We start from the raw sequence: 15,250 nt of genomic DNA on the forward strand, positions 1-15,250 counted from the left end.
CAGTCTTTTGAGATGTACCTCAGTGCATCTTGGTTTTATAACTACTTTGTGTGTCATGTATATATGTGGGTGGGTGTGTAAAACAGACAGTAGAAGGTGAAACTAATATGATGAAAATGACAAACGTGTAGCACACACAAATACTCAACGGAAATGAACAAGATGTGATGAGGTAAATCAAGTCAATATAAAGGATAAAGGAATGAAGACATGCTTAGAAAAATAAACAGCAAGATAGGAATAACACACACAAAAAGAGAACAGAGAATAAGAGAGCTAAAAAGACAAACACTTTCAATAACTCAAAAAATATTTATTGAGGGGAAAAACAGATTCAAAGAGATCAGAAGACCAAGGGTATCCCAGTAACTCTGGCTATTTACAGCATGGTGGGAAATACTAAGTTTAAAAGCCATATGCTAGACTCTAAAGGAGGCGAAGGTAGACTCCTTTTTTTTCTAAGGTAAGTTGAAGGCGTATCTGTAATATAGACTGTTCTAACAGGAAAACAACTATAATTTTTAGAATAAAGTATATTTTATAATGTATATAGAACTATCTAGAATTCCCTATACATTAAAGGAAATTTAGTCTTCCTAAGATGTACATTCGTTGCATATTTCATGTAAATTTTAAAATAAGTATAGATTATTCATACTATTTTAAAAATTCATATGCCTGTAAAATAGGCAAAGATTTTTAAAAAATATCAACTTACTATTGATTTACAATTTTGTGGAATTTTAGGAGTTAACCTTAAGTATGTGGCGCATAGTATCACTACCTTCACAATAAAAAAGATATTTTTCATATGAGGTTCATAAAGAAAGAGGGTAAGGGATCAAATTGCCAAAGATATCAGAAGAAGATATTTTTTCCTACAGAGCTGAACCTGGGGGAGAGCTGGATGGAAGGAGTCCTTGGAACATTAGTGGGAGGAAGCAGCAACTCTGGTGGTGGGTATGGAATTGGAACTATGTATACATAAAAAGGATAATTAACATTAATATAAATCATAGCACCTTAATAAAAATGGTGAAGGATTAAAAACAAGAAATAAATAAAAGTTGAATTGAACCTATATCAAACTATCTGCTTGCTCTGCCGACTTTTTCAACAATGATAAGCTCACTAGGAATTTAAGACAGACCTTTTTGAAACAGCAAGCAATATTTCTGCTGTGTTTTTTCATTTTAGATTATAAAATTTTTATAGAGGTATACAGAAATTGAGAACTTTACTTTTGCACATTCAGAGGTCAGAAGCACAGATTCCAGAAGAACAACTCTCTTTGGTATGTAAATTGCATGCTGTTTAATCTTTGTTTCCAGATAAGTCAGTTTTGCTTCATGACCTGGTCACTGGTAGAAATATAAAACCAACTCCTTTCTTCTTTTTAAATTTAATTAAATTTTTGACTCAGGTGGGCCATCATTAAATAAATAATAAAAATAAAATTATGATATCTTCAAATTATGATATCTCCACACTTCCAAAAATCAACTTCAAAAACACATATGAACAAATATTTTCCATTTTTAATCTATAAGTCGAACAGTACCATTCAGTCAAAATATAATATCAAGTATATTTTAAATTTCTCAGAATTATATTAAAATATGGGGTAGAATTTTAAATTTTAGGATATTATGTGTAAAATATTATAATTTCAACATGTAAACAACAAAAAATATCTTAATGACATATTTTACATTTTTCCCATATTATTTTTCAATCATTTTATACTTACAGCATACCTCAACTTGAACTTGCGACATTTCAAGGACTCATAAGACACATTTGGCCAATGGCTCTTGTGTTAATTAGGCAGAAAAAATTTGAAATATTTCCCTGTGGATTGTGCATATCTTCCTATTGCTAACTCTGCCAAAGACTCAATGAGTTTAAAATAAAATCTAAAAGACAATTTTGATTTCCAAGCAAAGTAAGTTTGCAACGCTATTTGGACATTTTTGGAATATGAAGACATTGAGTAGGTGTTTTTACATGGCCTTATGAAGAGCTATACAAATTTATGTTAATGGCAACACTTTTTTTTTATAACAGTTTAGTACTTTTTTTTTAAATAATAGTGCACTTAGACTTTGGAAACAACCCAAACACCCAATGATAGATGGGCGGATAACAAGTTATGGTATGTATATATATAGTGATATTTATACATATATTCACAAAGGAACACTATTGTGCTGTAAGAAAGGATAAGTTTTGCTTTTGTTGCTAAAATAAGGATGGAACTCAGAAGAAGAAAGACAAACACTGAGCAATTTCACTCATAGGTGGTAGTATATGAATAAATAAAGCAAGGGAATAAAGTGTCCAAATTCTTAGACTTTGACAACAGAACTGAGGTGCCGTAAGTGGAAAGAGAGGGCTAAAAAGTTACAATGGATTATGTAGGAGAGATATTGGCACTTTGGCATTAGTAGTGTGTTCCTGTAAAACATGTAAAGAATTATATGTTTGTTACCTCAATAAATTAATAATAATAATGAAAATGTGTGTCAATTCCTTACTTATATAAAATCATTGGTCCATCAGAGTTTAAAACAGAAAACTCCAAGTGGGAAATAATGGCCACAGAAACCAACCCTGCCCAGCAATTAGGTCATTGAGTAGGCTCTTCTCAGTATATTTCTTGCACCCTGTTTAATCTCTGTCAGCTTTTATCACAGTAGACAAAGTTCTTTGAGAGACTATTCATTTTCACTGGACACACTTCAAGTGTTCCATAGTTACACATGGCTAGCAGCTGTCATACTCAACAGCACAGATATACAGTATTTTTATTATCATAGAAAGTTCAACTGGACAGTACTGTTATATCATAACACTCATAGGTATGATAGGGGCTACCTACAATTTTTCAAATGACCAAAGAGGATATCAGAGTTATCAAACAACAAATAAAGAAGCAATACATTTCAGATGCAGAACACTATTATGTTTTCTCCTATGAAAATGTAGCAACATATCTCTACCTCAGTTTTTTGCCTTTCCCTCAGGATCTTCTCCCTTGATTTCTACCAGGTGTAATCCCCACAACCGTCCCTCTTGCCTTGGCTAGCCAAAATGTCTAAGTGTGTTCCCTTACTTTTCAAATGAAGTAGGCCATTTCAAAAGAAATACTATTACAAAAGCTAGGAGAGAAAAGATAGAAAACATAAAAAATAATTTAAAAAGTTAAGCTAGGGATAGATAGTATAGCAGATAAGGCACTTGCCTTGCACACAGCTGCCCGGGTTCAGTCCTTGACACTCCATATGGATTCCCATACATTACCAGGGGTGATCCTTGAGCACTAAGCCAGGAGTAAGCCCTGAGCACTACCAGATGTGTCCCAAAAACAAAAATTAATGATAAAAATAAAATGGGCAAGTGAATATATAATTTTCCTTTGGTTGGGACCCTCTTAAGCCATGCTCAGGGGAATAGGGGACCACTTGTGGAAATATTCAGGTAAATTATCTGGCAGTTCATTTATAGGACTCGAGAATACAGTGGTGCTGTGTGGTACTAGGGTCCACCAAGGCCACCCTGGCAGAGCTCATGAGCCTTCAGGGATACACAAAGTGATGTTGGAGGGGCCATATAGGACTGCATGCTTAGCCTGTGCCCTGATTAAAGTACTATCTCCTGGACCTAGATTTTTCTGAAAGTAAGAATCTCAGGAAAAGCAGTGAAGTACTAAAAGAAGTTCAACATTTTCTTTTCAGAAATCAGACTCTAGGGTCTGGAGAGTAAGTATAGGGATAAGTTGTTGCCTTGCATATACCTGACCCTGGTTTGATCTCCTGCACCATATATGGTCCCCCAGAAGCATCGGGAATGAATCCTGAGCACAGAGTGAGGAGTAGGCCCTGAGCAAAGCATGTGTGGTCCAAAAGAAAAAAGGAAATAAAAACACAAAACTGACTACTCTGTTAACCTGTTAGTACAATTTGGAGATAAAACAGTTATATGAATTTTCTTCTCAGTCTCTTGTTTCATCCAGGGGTAGTATCTTAATTCCAAGTACAAAGCATTTATTTAAATATCTTGTCTCATTGCCCATCTTAAGGACACTTGAATTTTCTTTAAACAAAATTTTTATCCTCCTGATTCAAAACAGTATTGCCTCTTGATATCCTCCTATTTATTTTCACACTGAGAAATAGTTGTAATAGAAGAAGCTCTGTAGAACAGGGAACTCCCATCTTCAGCTCTACTGCGAAAACTAGCTCCATGGTTCCTATGCCTAGTTGATAATCAGGATTGTTGCAGGGAATTTACGAAAATCATATTCCTGAAACACTCCAGACCTCTGAATCAAAGTTCTGAAAGTGGGGCCTGGTACTCTTTATTCTTAACAAACATGAAAGGTAAAATGATACATCTCATCTCATATAGAGAGTTCACTGATCTGTTTTCTCCTTACTCATAGAGTAAACGCTGCCACCTTGGGAACATTCAATAAAGATGTTCCCTACTACCTGTAGCTTTGTACTTTGACAACAAAACAGGACCTTACATAACATCTGTAAAGATGTAGGGTGCAAAGGTACCAATAACCTTACCACTTTTCTAGGGAAATTAGTGTCAATCTTCTAACTATATGAGATCAAAATGTCCTTTAAATTTTAATGTCATTCCAGTAGCATTAAAGATTCTAGCAGAATGTATTCCTAAACTAATAATCTGTCTGTCATGCTGAAAAGCCAGTACTGAGAATATGAAACATGGTATAATCCAGGAAATTTGAAGCATGATTTGTCAGAAAACTAAGCTGTTACTAAATCTTAATGTATGTATCTGGTGGCTGTCTATTGATATTTCAAGTAACAATCACTTACCCTTGACCAATTTTTTCAAATCTCGTGTATTTTTTCTTTGGGTCACCAACACTCACAATGCTTCCTGGGTTGGGGTGGGTTCAGAAAGAAAGAAGAGAGAAATTGAAATAGATGGATTAGTTTACTTTATTTAATATTCAAAAGTTAAGATGCTAAAGTCAATGACGAAGTGATGGATAAATAATTCTATGCAATTTGTACTACTTATATGTAGAATGATATATTACATTAAAGTAAAAATAGCAGCATATTAAAGTAGTGATATATAACCTATGTGTCTTATATTTATAATCGATGGTGCCCCAAATATTGGGGAAGTTTTTATAAAGTACACATGAAAATCATTAGTTTATCATGTTTGGCTCTGGTAAAACATACATTGGCTTTGTTATTTAAAAACATTAAGCCCATACTCAGAGGATAAATAGTTACTATTATTATTATAATAGTTACTAATAAAAAAATCTAGAGGCAGTATCATTGACACTTCAATGCATACAAGAAAATTATCAGTGATTGCAGCAGCACTTATATGTCATAAATGACATCATATAAAAAGATAATTCATATTTTAAAGGACATCATATATATGGATAACTCATCAGAACCTCCTTTCTTTATGAACTCAATCATCAGCACTGTTACTAACAGTATCTTACAGCCCTTTGTCCCAACACCACAGGATCCAACAAGCAACTATCTTCAGGATCTAGCACTGAGCCATCTGGCCCGGTTAGCAGAGAATCAGCAGGAAAGGCCACCAGGTCATTTCAGCATTACCTGTGGCAGCAGGGGGTGGGGGTCCACCTCAAAAATAGCCCTTCTAACTCCAGGATGAAGTTCAAATGTTCTAGTATGGAATAGAATACCCTTTACCATCCAACACTTCTAGCTCCTATCTTACCAGTCTACCTCATGTTTGTATTATTTTCCATTTAACTCACTTCATATTCTAGTGATGCAATTGAAATGTTAGGTTTTTACTCTTTTTTCCCTTCATCTAATCCTTGAATCTTTATCATTTATGTATAACCTTATACTCCTTTATGAAGTATTTTCTAATCCTTTTGATGAGACTAATATAATTCTTTTTGGAGAGGACTTTGTCTTTTTGTCCCTATAACTATAGTACTAGTATAGAGGCTAACCACTAAAAGAGGTCTTTGATGACAAAACAAATGAGAACAAAAATATTTATTCGTCTGCAAAATTTTGTGCTGCACAATACCTACTTTTGATAAGGATCTATTTTCTGGGTCGATGATAAACTTAATTAAGACCCATCAGTATTATATGAAAATATGAACAGTTAGATATTTTTTCATCAATTGTTTATCAGTTTATTGGGCTTTTCTAGTCTGGTTTTCTCGTCCATGTTTTAGTTAAATAAAATTTAGCCAATATGTGCTGCAATCTAATTATTTTTCTCTTGTATTTCCAATCTCAGTAGATAGTACTATCTTCTACATAAATCAGTCACCAAAGTCAAATATCTGGCAGTTAATGGTGCTCAGGGGCTACTTCCAGCTTGGTGTTCAGGAGACTATGTGACACTGGGAATGGAACCTGGGCTTTGTGAATACAAAGCATGTGCTCCAGAACACTGAATCATCTCTCAGGGCCCTTAGGTTTCTTCATTTTGGTTTCTGGATCACACCTGGCCATGCTCAGTGGTTTATTTTTGTCTCTGCACTCAGGGATCATTTCTGGCAATGCTTGAGGGACCATATTCGGTACCAGGAATTGAACCCAGGCTGGATATGTGCAAAGCAAGCACCCTGCTCACTGTCTACGCATTCTGACCCCTTGGGGTTATTTTTGACTAATACATTACCTTCATTTTTCCATATAAGTTGTCAACCAAGTCTTGGGCCTGTGTGTGTTTATCTCCTAAATATTTTTAATTACTTTTATTTCCAATTTGTATTTTTATATTTACATTTTTATTGAATCACAGTGAGACATACAATCACAAGTTGTTCATAATTGGTTTTCAGTCATATATTCCAACACCTATCCCTTTACCAAGTGTACATTTCCCACCACCAATGTCACCTGTTTTCCTCCCCCCAACACCTCCCATGGCCTGCTTCTATGGCAGATATGTTCCTTGTTTCTCCCTTTCCTTTGGGGCATTAATAGTTTGCAGTACAGATACTGCAATTTTATCATGCATATCCCTTCACCTACTCTCCTCGATTTTTTTTGTAACTGTTCTCTTACTCTTACAATGGGCTGGAGCCATAACACAGCGGGTAGGGCATTTGCCTTACAAGCGGCCAACATGGCTGACCCGAGTTCGATTCCTCCGTCCCTCTCGGAGAGCCCGGCAAACTACCGAGAGTATCTCGCCCACATGGCAAAGCCTGGTAAGCTACCCGTGGTGTATTCGATATGCCAAATACAGTAACAATTGTCACAATGGAGATGTTACTGGCCTGCTCGAGCAAATCGATGAACAATGGGAGGACAGTGACAGTGACTCTTACAATATTTCAAGTTAGGCTTTCATTGATTTTCCTCTCACCCCGGGCTATTCTCATAGTTTCCAAAGTAGATTTTCTTTCCTCTCACTTCAGTTCAAGTTCTATACAGTTGCTAAGATGCTCTTAGAGCAGAGTTTGTCATGTAATTCTCTGGTTCAGGAATCCTGGATGTTTACCTAACACCAGTACAGGATAAATTCAATTCTATACCAAACTTCTTGGCATGGAATTAAAGGTCCTTCATGATATGGCTCTTGCTTCACTCTTTGTTTCATCTTTCACCATTTCCCTATTTGTACCCATATCTTGACAATAACAAATTAATTTTTATTCACATGTGATTAGCTCATGCTTAATAATTGATCTCTTTCCTCCATTCTCATTCAACATAATTTCTATGGTTAAGTGATATTGAATAAATTAGATTTTACAGGTATATGTCTTTATAATCTCTTTACGTGTTATCCCATACTTCGAATGTTTTTGTTATGTTTGCTTCCCAGCAAATTCCTTTTTATAATTTAAGCCTGCCTCTTCTAAGGCGCCTTCCCTGATTCTGGTGAATAAAGTTATTTATGTTCTTTCTCTGTACTACCATGCTTATGCTAGCACACAATGTCTCTCATTATATATCTTTATCTATATTTATTTGATACACCTTTATACACTATCTTAAGAGCCATATAGTAACTATCTCTGTGACTTCAATGCTGTATACAATGGATATGCAATTAAATCCAACTAAGCATTTTTTGTAGTAAACATTCCATACTTTTAGACAGGGATTATAGAGTATATGCACTTGAGATATATTTAACAATTTCTGAGTTCATATTTTGGTTTTCAAAATGTCAGAATTCTACATTACTTAAATACAGAAATACTTTGTAATAAGGATTAATATATTAATCCACTTAAAAGCAAGCTATTAATAAATAGGAGCCTGAACTTCTTTTAATGAAATGATTTTAAACTCACTTAAAAGTATAGTTTAATTTAGCAGTTCAAAGAAAGACACCCTAGCAATTTGCTGAACAAAGTCTTTTCCATACTCTGAACGAAAGGAAATAAATTTCATCCCAAACCACTTTCTGAATTATGACCAATTCCAATTGGCAGAGTTCAGTTAATGAGGTTTTATGGTATTAAATCGCTCAACATTTATTTCCATGGTATCCACAGAAGGGAAAAAACCCTGTGAATAAATTATTTCAATGCATCACCAAATACAACCATTTTGATGAGATCCTGCTTCTGAATTTAACAGCTATTCACATAAAATGGTGTCACCACACTCTTTACCCTTCACAAAGAGTGTGTGCTGCCATCTACTGATATTAGGGAAGTGTACAGGAAGCCTTGTTTATAATTCAGGATCACAAAATTTTTTAAAGTGACACATTTTATTTACTCTAATAAATTACAGAGAATGCAAAAATTATTTTAAACACAATATTTAAAAAGTGATCAAAATGAGTAACTGAAAAATCAAAAGGGAAAAAATGTTTAACAATATCAGAACAGTTTCCTCCCAGAGGAACTGATTAAATAAGTGACAAGACATTCTAAAATTTCAGAATTTAAGACATCATTAAATGTCAGAATTTGAAAATAGGGTTTACAATGTTGTTTTAGTAGCAGGAAAGTTCATGAATAGAGTCCCTGATATATTGCCCTAAGTTTTACTTCCACCATTAAGAGATGATCCCTAAAAATGATCAAAATGAAGGTTTTGATTCCTGAAAAAAATTATCTAAATTAGTATCAGTTTTAACTGAAGGTGAACTAGGCAAAATATTATAGTAGGGAATTAATGAGAAGTATAAGAGAAGAAGATGGTGGGGCCCAGAAGACAGAGACCAACGAGAATTTTTTTCATTAAGCATTTTTTTTTGATAGTCAGGGCCTTTTGAAATTTTTCACTAAAATGTATTTTTTATTTACAACAGTTTCAGACAGACCACAATGAGCACATCGGACTCAGGCTGTCTATATGAAACTGAAAGATGATCTGTTCATTTAAAGCATTAATGATCCCATGTCTGGCCTCCATAATTGGTATCTCCATGGAAGATGAAAGGGATTACACGGTGTCGGGGGGCAGTTGGTGGGTGTGACCCCTGCCTACTGGAAGATGGAGGATCTGGGTGGAGGATGCTCACCCCTGATCCGAGCAGGCTTGGAGATCTCAGCCTTGGGACCCGCATGCCTTTGTTCCTCTGCTGGTATCTTCATGCGTGTGGAGAGTGGTCTCAGCATGGTTGTGGCTGGTTCTAGAGGTCTTCGGCTGCCCGAGCTCTGCTCAGGGCGGGGAGGGAAACTCAACCCGCCCCCCTCCAAGGGGCCCTGGCGAGGACAGAGGACACCCAGGCGCGGGGGCAGGATACCCTGCTCTGTTCTCTTCCAGGAGCTGGGTTTTATAGTCTCTGGGTCTTGGTCATTGATGGGATTACACAGTGCCGGGGTGGGGGTGGGGGTGGGGACAGTTGGTGGGTGTGACCCCTGCCTACTGGAAGATGGAGGATCTGCGTGGAGGATGCTCAGCCCCGATCCGAGCAGGCTTGGAGATCTCAGTCCTGGGACCCGCATGCCTTTGTTCCTCTGTAATCCCATCAATGGCCAAGACCCAGAGACTATAAAACCCAGCTCCCAGAAGAGAACAGCGCAGAGTCTCTTCCCCCAGGCCTGGCTGTCCTTGCTGGGGCTCCTTGGAGAGGGGCAGGTTGAGTTTCCCTCCCCGCCCTGAGCAGAGATCGGGCAGCTGAAGACCTCTAGAACCAGCCACAACCATGCTGAGACCACTCTCCACACGTATGAAGGCACCGGCAGAGGAACAAAGGCATGCAGGTCCCAGGGATGAGATCTCCAAGCCTGCTTGGATTGGGGCTGAGCATCCTCCACCCAGATCCTCCATCTTCCAGTAGGCAGGTATCACACCCACCAACTGCCCCCCCACCCAGCCATGTAATCCCATCAACAGCCAAGACCCAGAGACTATAAAACCCAGCTCCAGGAAGTGTGTGGCTGCATTTGTGGCCTCGCGACATCTTATTATCTCATTCTTACTTTGGACAACCTGGCAGACTACCGAATGTAACCTGCCCACACGGCAGAGTATGGCAAACTCCCCATGGCTTACCCAATATGCCAAATACCAGTAACAATGATGGGTGTCATTCTCCTAACCCTGAAAGAGCCTTGAATATGGCACTTTTTAAAATCTCAGGGCTAGGACGAAGGGCACGTTACTGGTGCCTGCTTGAGGCAATCGACGAACAACAGGATGATCATGATCGTGATCATGATGGAAGACGAATAGCTTAACATCACTGTGGTCTGGACTGTCCACCTCATAATAATTTGATCACTAAGACAGAATATAAAACTACTCTCTCCTCTTCCTCCTTAGACTTATGGTTTGTTCTGGTATGGGGTTTCCAGTCATTCCTTTATCTCCCTTTATGCTTTGTAAGGCTCCTCTACCCCTTTGCCCAACTCCAGTGAGATTTTACACTCTAAGGTTTTTAAAAATAACTTCTCTATAGTTATTACATATCTGAAATTATTCCAGCTGCAAAATCCTACTTTTAAAACAGAAAATTATGGCCATACTCTGCAAAAACTGCTCAGTAATTTTACAGCAGTATTTATTATACTACATATGTTATATACCTTGCCTCTTTTAGTCCCCATAAACTTTGTTATATCTCTATTTTCAGATTAAGAAACAAAAATATAGAGAAGATAAATCACTTGTTCAAAGGCTAGTTTTGGTCTATGACTCAGTCCCAGTGAAGATTAATTTAAAAGCCTTCCTCACTATGCTATCTTAATGATAGTTTTATACAAAAAACACAAAATAAATACTGATTTTTTTAGGATCTATTCTTTTATTCTTTTAAATTCATTTCTTATTTTGGGGTCATATCCAGTTGTGCTCAGGAATCACTCCTGGCAGTGCTCCGGGGACTATATGTGGTACAAGGAATCAAACACTGGTCAGCTGCATGCAAAGCATGTGCCTTATCCACCATACTGTTTCTCTGGCCTGAGGATCTATTCTTTACCAGATACTAGCGTTCAGATTTTTACCTGCATTGTTCACATTTAATTATCATGAGATTAGTACATTTATTATCCCCATTTTTTTAGATATGGAAAATAAATCGAGGAAACTTTTTAAATGTGTCCAAAGCAACACAGCTGGTAGCAATGAGTGTGTAATTTGAATCTAGTTTTTTTCTGCCTCCAATACCTGTCCTCTTAGCCTTATATTAAGCCTGAAATTCATTTTATTTATTTATTTTTTTGCTTTTTGGGTCACACCTGGCAATGCACAGGGGTTACTCCTGGCTCTGCACTCAGGAGTTACTCCTGGTGGTGCTCAGGGGATCATATGGGATGCTGGGAATCGAACCCGGGTTGGCCATGTGCAAGGCAAATGCCCTACCCACTGTGCTATCTCTCCAGCCCCCTGAAATTCATTTTAAAGATATAATCTTAAATGTGGTTGGAGGCTGGAGCGATAGTACAGCAGGTAGGGCATTTGCCTTGCATGTGGCTGACCTAGTTCGATCCCCAGCATCCCCTATCCCCGAGCACCGCCAGGAGTAATTACTGAGTGCAGAGCCAGAAGAAACCCCTGTGCATCTCTGGCTGTGACCCAAAAAGCCAAAACTAACTAACTAAATAAATAAATAAGTAAAAAGAAGGAAGGAAGGGAAGGAAGATGAGAAAGGGAAGTAACAAGGGGACAGAAGTCAGGAAAATCAGCGATACTAGTAATATCAGGGTGTGGTATATATAATATATATATATATTACAGACAACACTGTAAACATGAGATTCAAACTATATCCACAAAATTTTATAATGTGCTTGTCAAGGTGGAAGGCTGGCGGTATGGGAGGGAACATTGGAACACTGGTGGTGAGAATGGTGCTAGAATATTATATGCTTAAATCTCAACTATCAATAACTTTGTAAATCATAGTTCTTTAAATAAAATTTAAAAATAAAATATAGTTATAATTCTTATCTCAATTTGACATATAAAAATGAAGTTCAGAGGGTTAAATAAACAAGGTTATTAATGAGCCAAGACAGGACAAGAGACTGCTGATTAGTAGGAATAGGAAAAACTGACTGGAGAACAGATTAGCCTGGATCTGCTTCATGAAAGGTATTTTTCCATTCTCTACAGGATCCCCCTGCCAATATTGATAAACAAAAGGTATATTTAAGAGTTACATACTCCACTGACTAGGGGTAAAATGATTGTCTATAGGCCCAAGCATTCTTAAATAAAGATTTAAAAAAACACAAATGTGATCAATTACAGCTTTCCCATTCTATCATGGTGCTTGGTGCAGGCTAGAATAAATTATAAACCCCAGAGATTTTTTTACCATACCAGTTCATAAGCAAACCAAGATTACGAAGATTAAATAAAATATTTACTTCTCAGTAAACTTAGTAAAGTTTTAAATTCATTTTATTATAATAAATCCAGCGATCACTGAAATAGCGAATAGGTCATTTTCCCACATGACACTGTTAGATTCTTAAATATTACATAATCTCATGAACCATGTCTACATGTACAAAATATAAAGGGGATTAAAAAAACTGAAGTTCAGCAAAATTTTCATTCCTTCCTTCCCTTTCATACAAATGGGTATGCAGAAGCAAAGTGGGTAATGGAAACAGTAGAAGCTCTGACAGCAAATTCATCTGAGTTCAAACTGGCTCTGGCATGTATTAGTTTAGTGATCTGGTAACTTATACGTGTTAATGTTTTCTTGCACTTTCTGCAGAAAAGGGACATTAAAATCTACTGCAGGATGGCTGTGAAAATCATATCCATCAGATAAATGGACAGTAAAGAAAATAATAAATGGGAATGACTACACTGCTAGCACAGCATGTAGCTGATATTAGCTTTAGAGGCTTATTTAAGTATGCATAGGAAAGCTAGTTGGTTTAAAACTACAGTGGCTATTTTGAGCATTTAATGACAGCTATAACTGGAACTTTTTTTTTTTTGCTTTTTGGGTCACACCTGGAGATGCACAGGGATTACTCCTGGCTCTGCACTCAGGAATTATCCCTGGCAGTGCTCAGGCGACCATATGGGATGCTGGGAATTGAACCCGGGTTGGCCGCGTGCAAGGCAAAACGCCCTACCCGCTGTGCTATTGCTCTAGCCCCTATAACCGAACTTTTGATTTCTAAATACCTTTAGCACAGAATATCTCATCTCCATCACTTTGACATTATATTTAATATTTATTGAGATTTTATTCATTGACATTTTTGAATAATTATACTTTGTTACATAGAGAGGTAAGAGTCACCATTTGGTTTACGTGTTTAGAAGCATCTCAAGCTTACATCCACTAGATGCCAGTAGCACTCTCTGAATTGTGAGAATAAACATGTCTCTAGACACTGACAAATGTTCCATTGTCCCTGTAATCTTCTTGTGGCTCATAGCCCTAATTACTCTCTTCTTTTCTAAAATCCTAATATTTATTTTTCATGAACAAGATGGTCTCCTTCTGTTTAATTGTACCATAGTATTAGAACTTATCTTTCAAATAAAATTATACATGTCTTGATACCAATGAAGGTGATTTTAATGTTCTATTATTTTCTCTATAGATTGCATAGAATAGGTAAGTAAGTATTTAGTAATGATGCATCTGTTCATTTTTTTCATCCACTCACCTCACAAGCATGTATTAAGTATCTTTCTCTATCAGGCACCTTACTAGAAATTGGACATATAGGAAAAGAGAGCAGGGCATGGACTCTTTTAGTGAAGGAGATAGACTAGTACAAGTGATATTTGATGAAATCAAGGCAGTAAGAGGGATCCTTAACACAATCTATGAGATGCTTTTGTGAGGAAGCAACATTTTTTTTTGTTTTGTTCAGGTACCACACCTGATGGTGATTTGGGACTAGTCCTGACTGATTGGTTCTTTTTTTTTTTACCCTGGTGGTACTCAGGGGACCACAGGATTCTTGGGGATTGAACCCAGGCCTGCAGTTTCAGGGCATGTGCTCAGTCCACTGAGCTCTTAATCTTGAGTTATCTACTTATGCAGTGCCAAGGATTCAACCCAGTTGGCTGAGTAAAAGGATAGAGCCTACCTTCTGTATGATCTCACAGGTAAGTTGAGTTTCAGTGGATAAGTAGGTATTACAAAGTCACTGCATGTGCAACTGTGCATAACTAGAAATTTGTTAGAACATTTTGTAGATTATTTGAATGATTACTGTTCACATATACTATGACTCCTTTTTACACAGAATTTATTGTTAAAATTCTATTTACTCACTAAACATGGTAGAAGAGTTTTTTTTTAAATTAGAGTAAGGAGTATGTTTGTACAACTATGTACACACTAATGTCAATGGGAAAGAATTATACTTGAGGAGTCCAATCTTAAAGCTAATTGCTTTTATTAAGTATTCAGTTTAATTGATTTTTCTCAAGTGAAAATATTTAGTATCTGTCAAATTAAGAGGGTAAGAGAATGAGTAATCCAGAAAAGACAATAAGCCCCCAACTTTTAATTTAGTTATTTCAAAGAGCCTGGAACTCATAAAAGTAGTTTCAAGTATTCAGTGGATTAAGTCCCATTGCAAATGGTCTATAAGAAATCCTCTCAGGAAAAATTATTGATGAAAAACAAAAAGGACAACAAATAAACAACTTACTTAGCTTCTCTAAGATCTCCTCATCTGTCATCTTGGATTTTTTCCTTTGCCGATCTGTGTTTCTATATAAAGTACTGGAATTGGCATTCTCAGCAGAAGGTGGTGTGACTTCTTTATTTGGTGCTGCTGGTGAGGCAATGGATTCAACTACAGAACGAGTATAGATCTTAAAAATAAAAATAA

At 36.7% G+C, this 15,250-nt stretch overlaps 1 protein-coding gene across 7 annotated transcripts in view; it reads right to left on the reverse strand.

Annotated features, from left to right (window-relative positions):
• The window catches only part of PAK3 (p21 (RAC1) activated kinase 3), a 365,938-nt gene that overhangs the window by 51,257 nt on the left and 299,431 nt on the right, over window positions 1-15,250 (reverse strand). For all 7 annotated transcript variants that reach the window (XM_056125834.1, XM_056125833.1, XM_056125831.1 and 4 more), the window contains 2 exons: window positions 15,068-15,233; window positions 4,854-4,917 (listed from right to left, as the gene is read on the reverse strand). In XM_056125834.1, the coding sequence (XP_055981809.1) occupies window positions 4,854-4,917; window positions 15,068-15,233 (230 nt within the window). The remainder of the gene's footprint in view (window positions 1-4,853; window positions 4,918-15,067; window positions 15,234-15,250) is intronic.

The sequence above is a fragment of the Sorex fumeus genome, unplaced genomic scaffold, assembly GCF_029834395.1.
Source record: "Sorex fumeus unplaced genomic scaffold, SorFum_2.1 ptg000058l, whole genome shotgun sequence".
NCBI lineage: Eukaryota > Metazoa > Chordata > Mammalia > Eulipotyphla > Soricidae > Sorex > Sorex fumeus.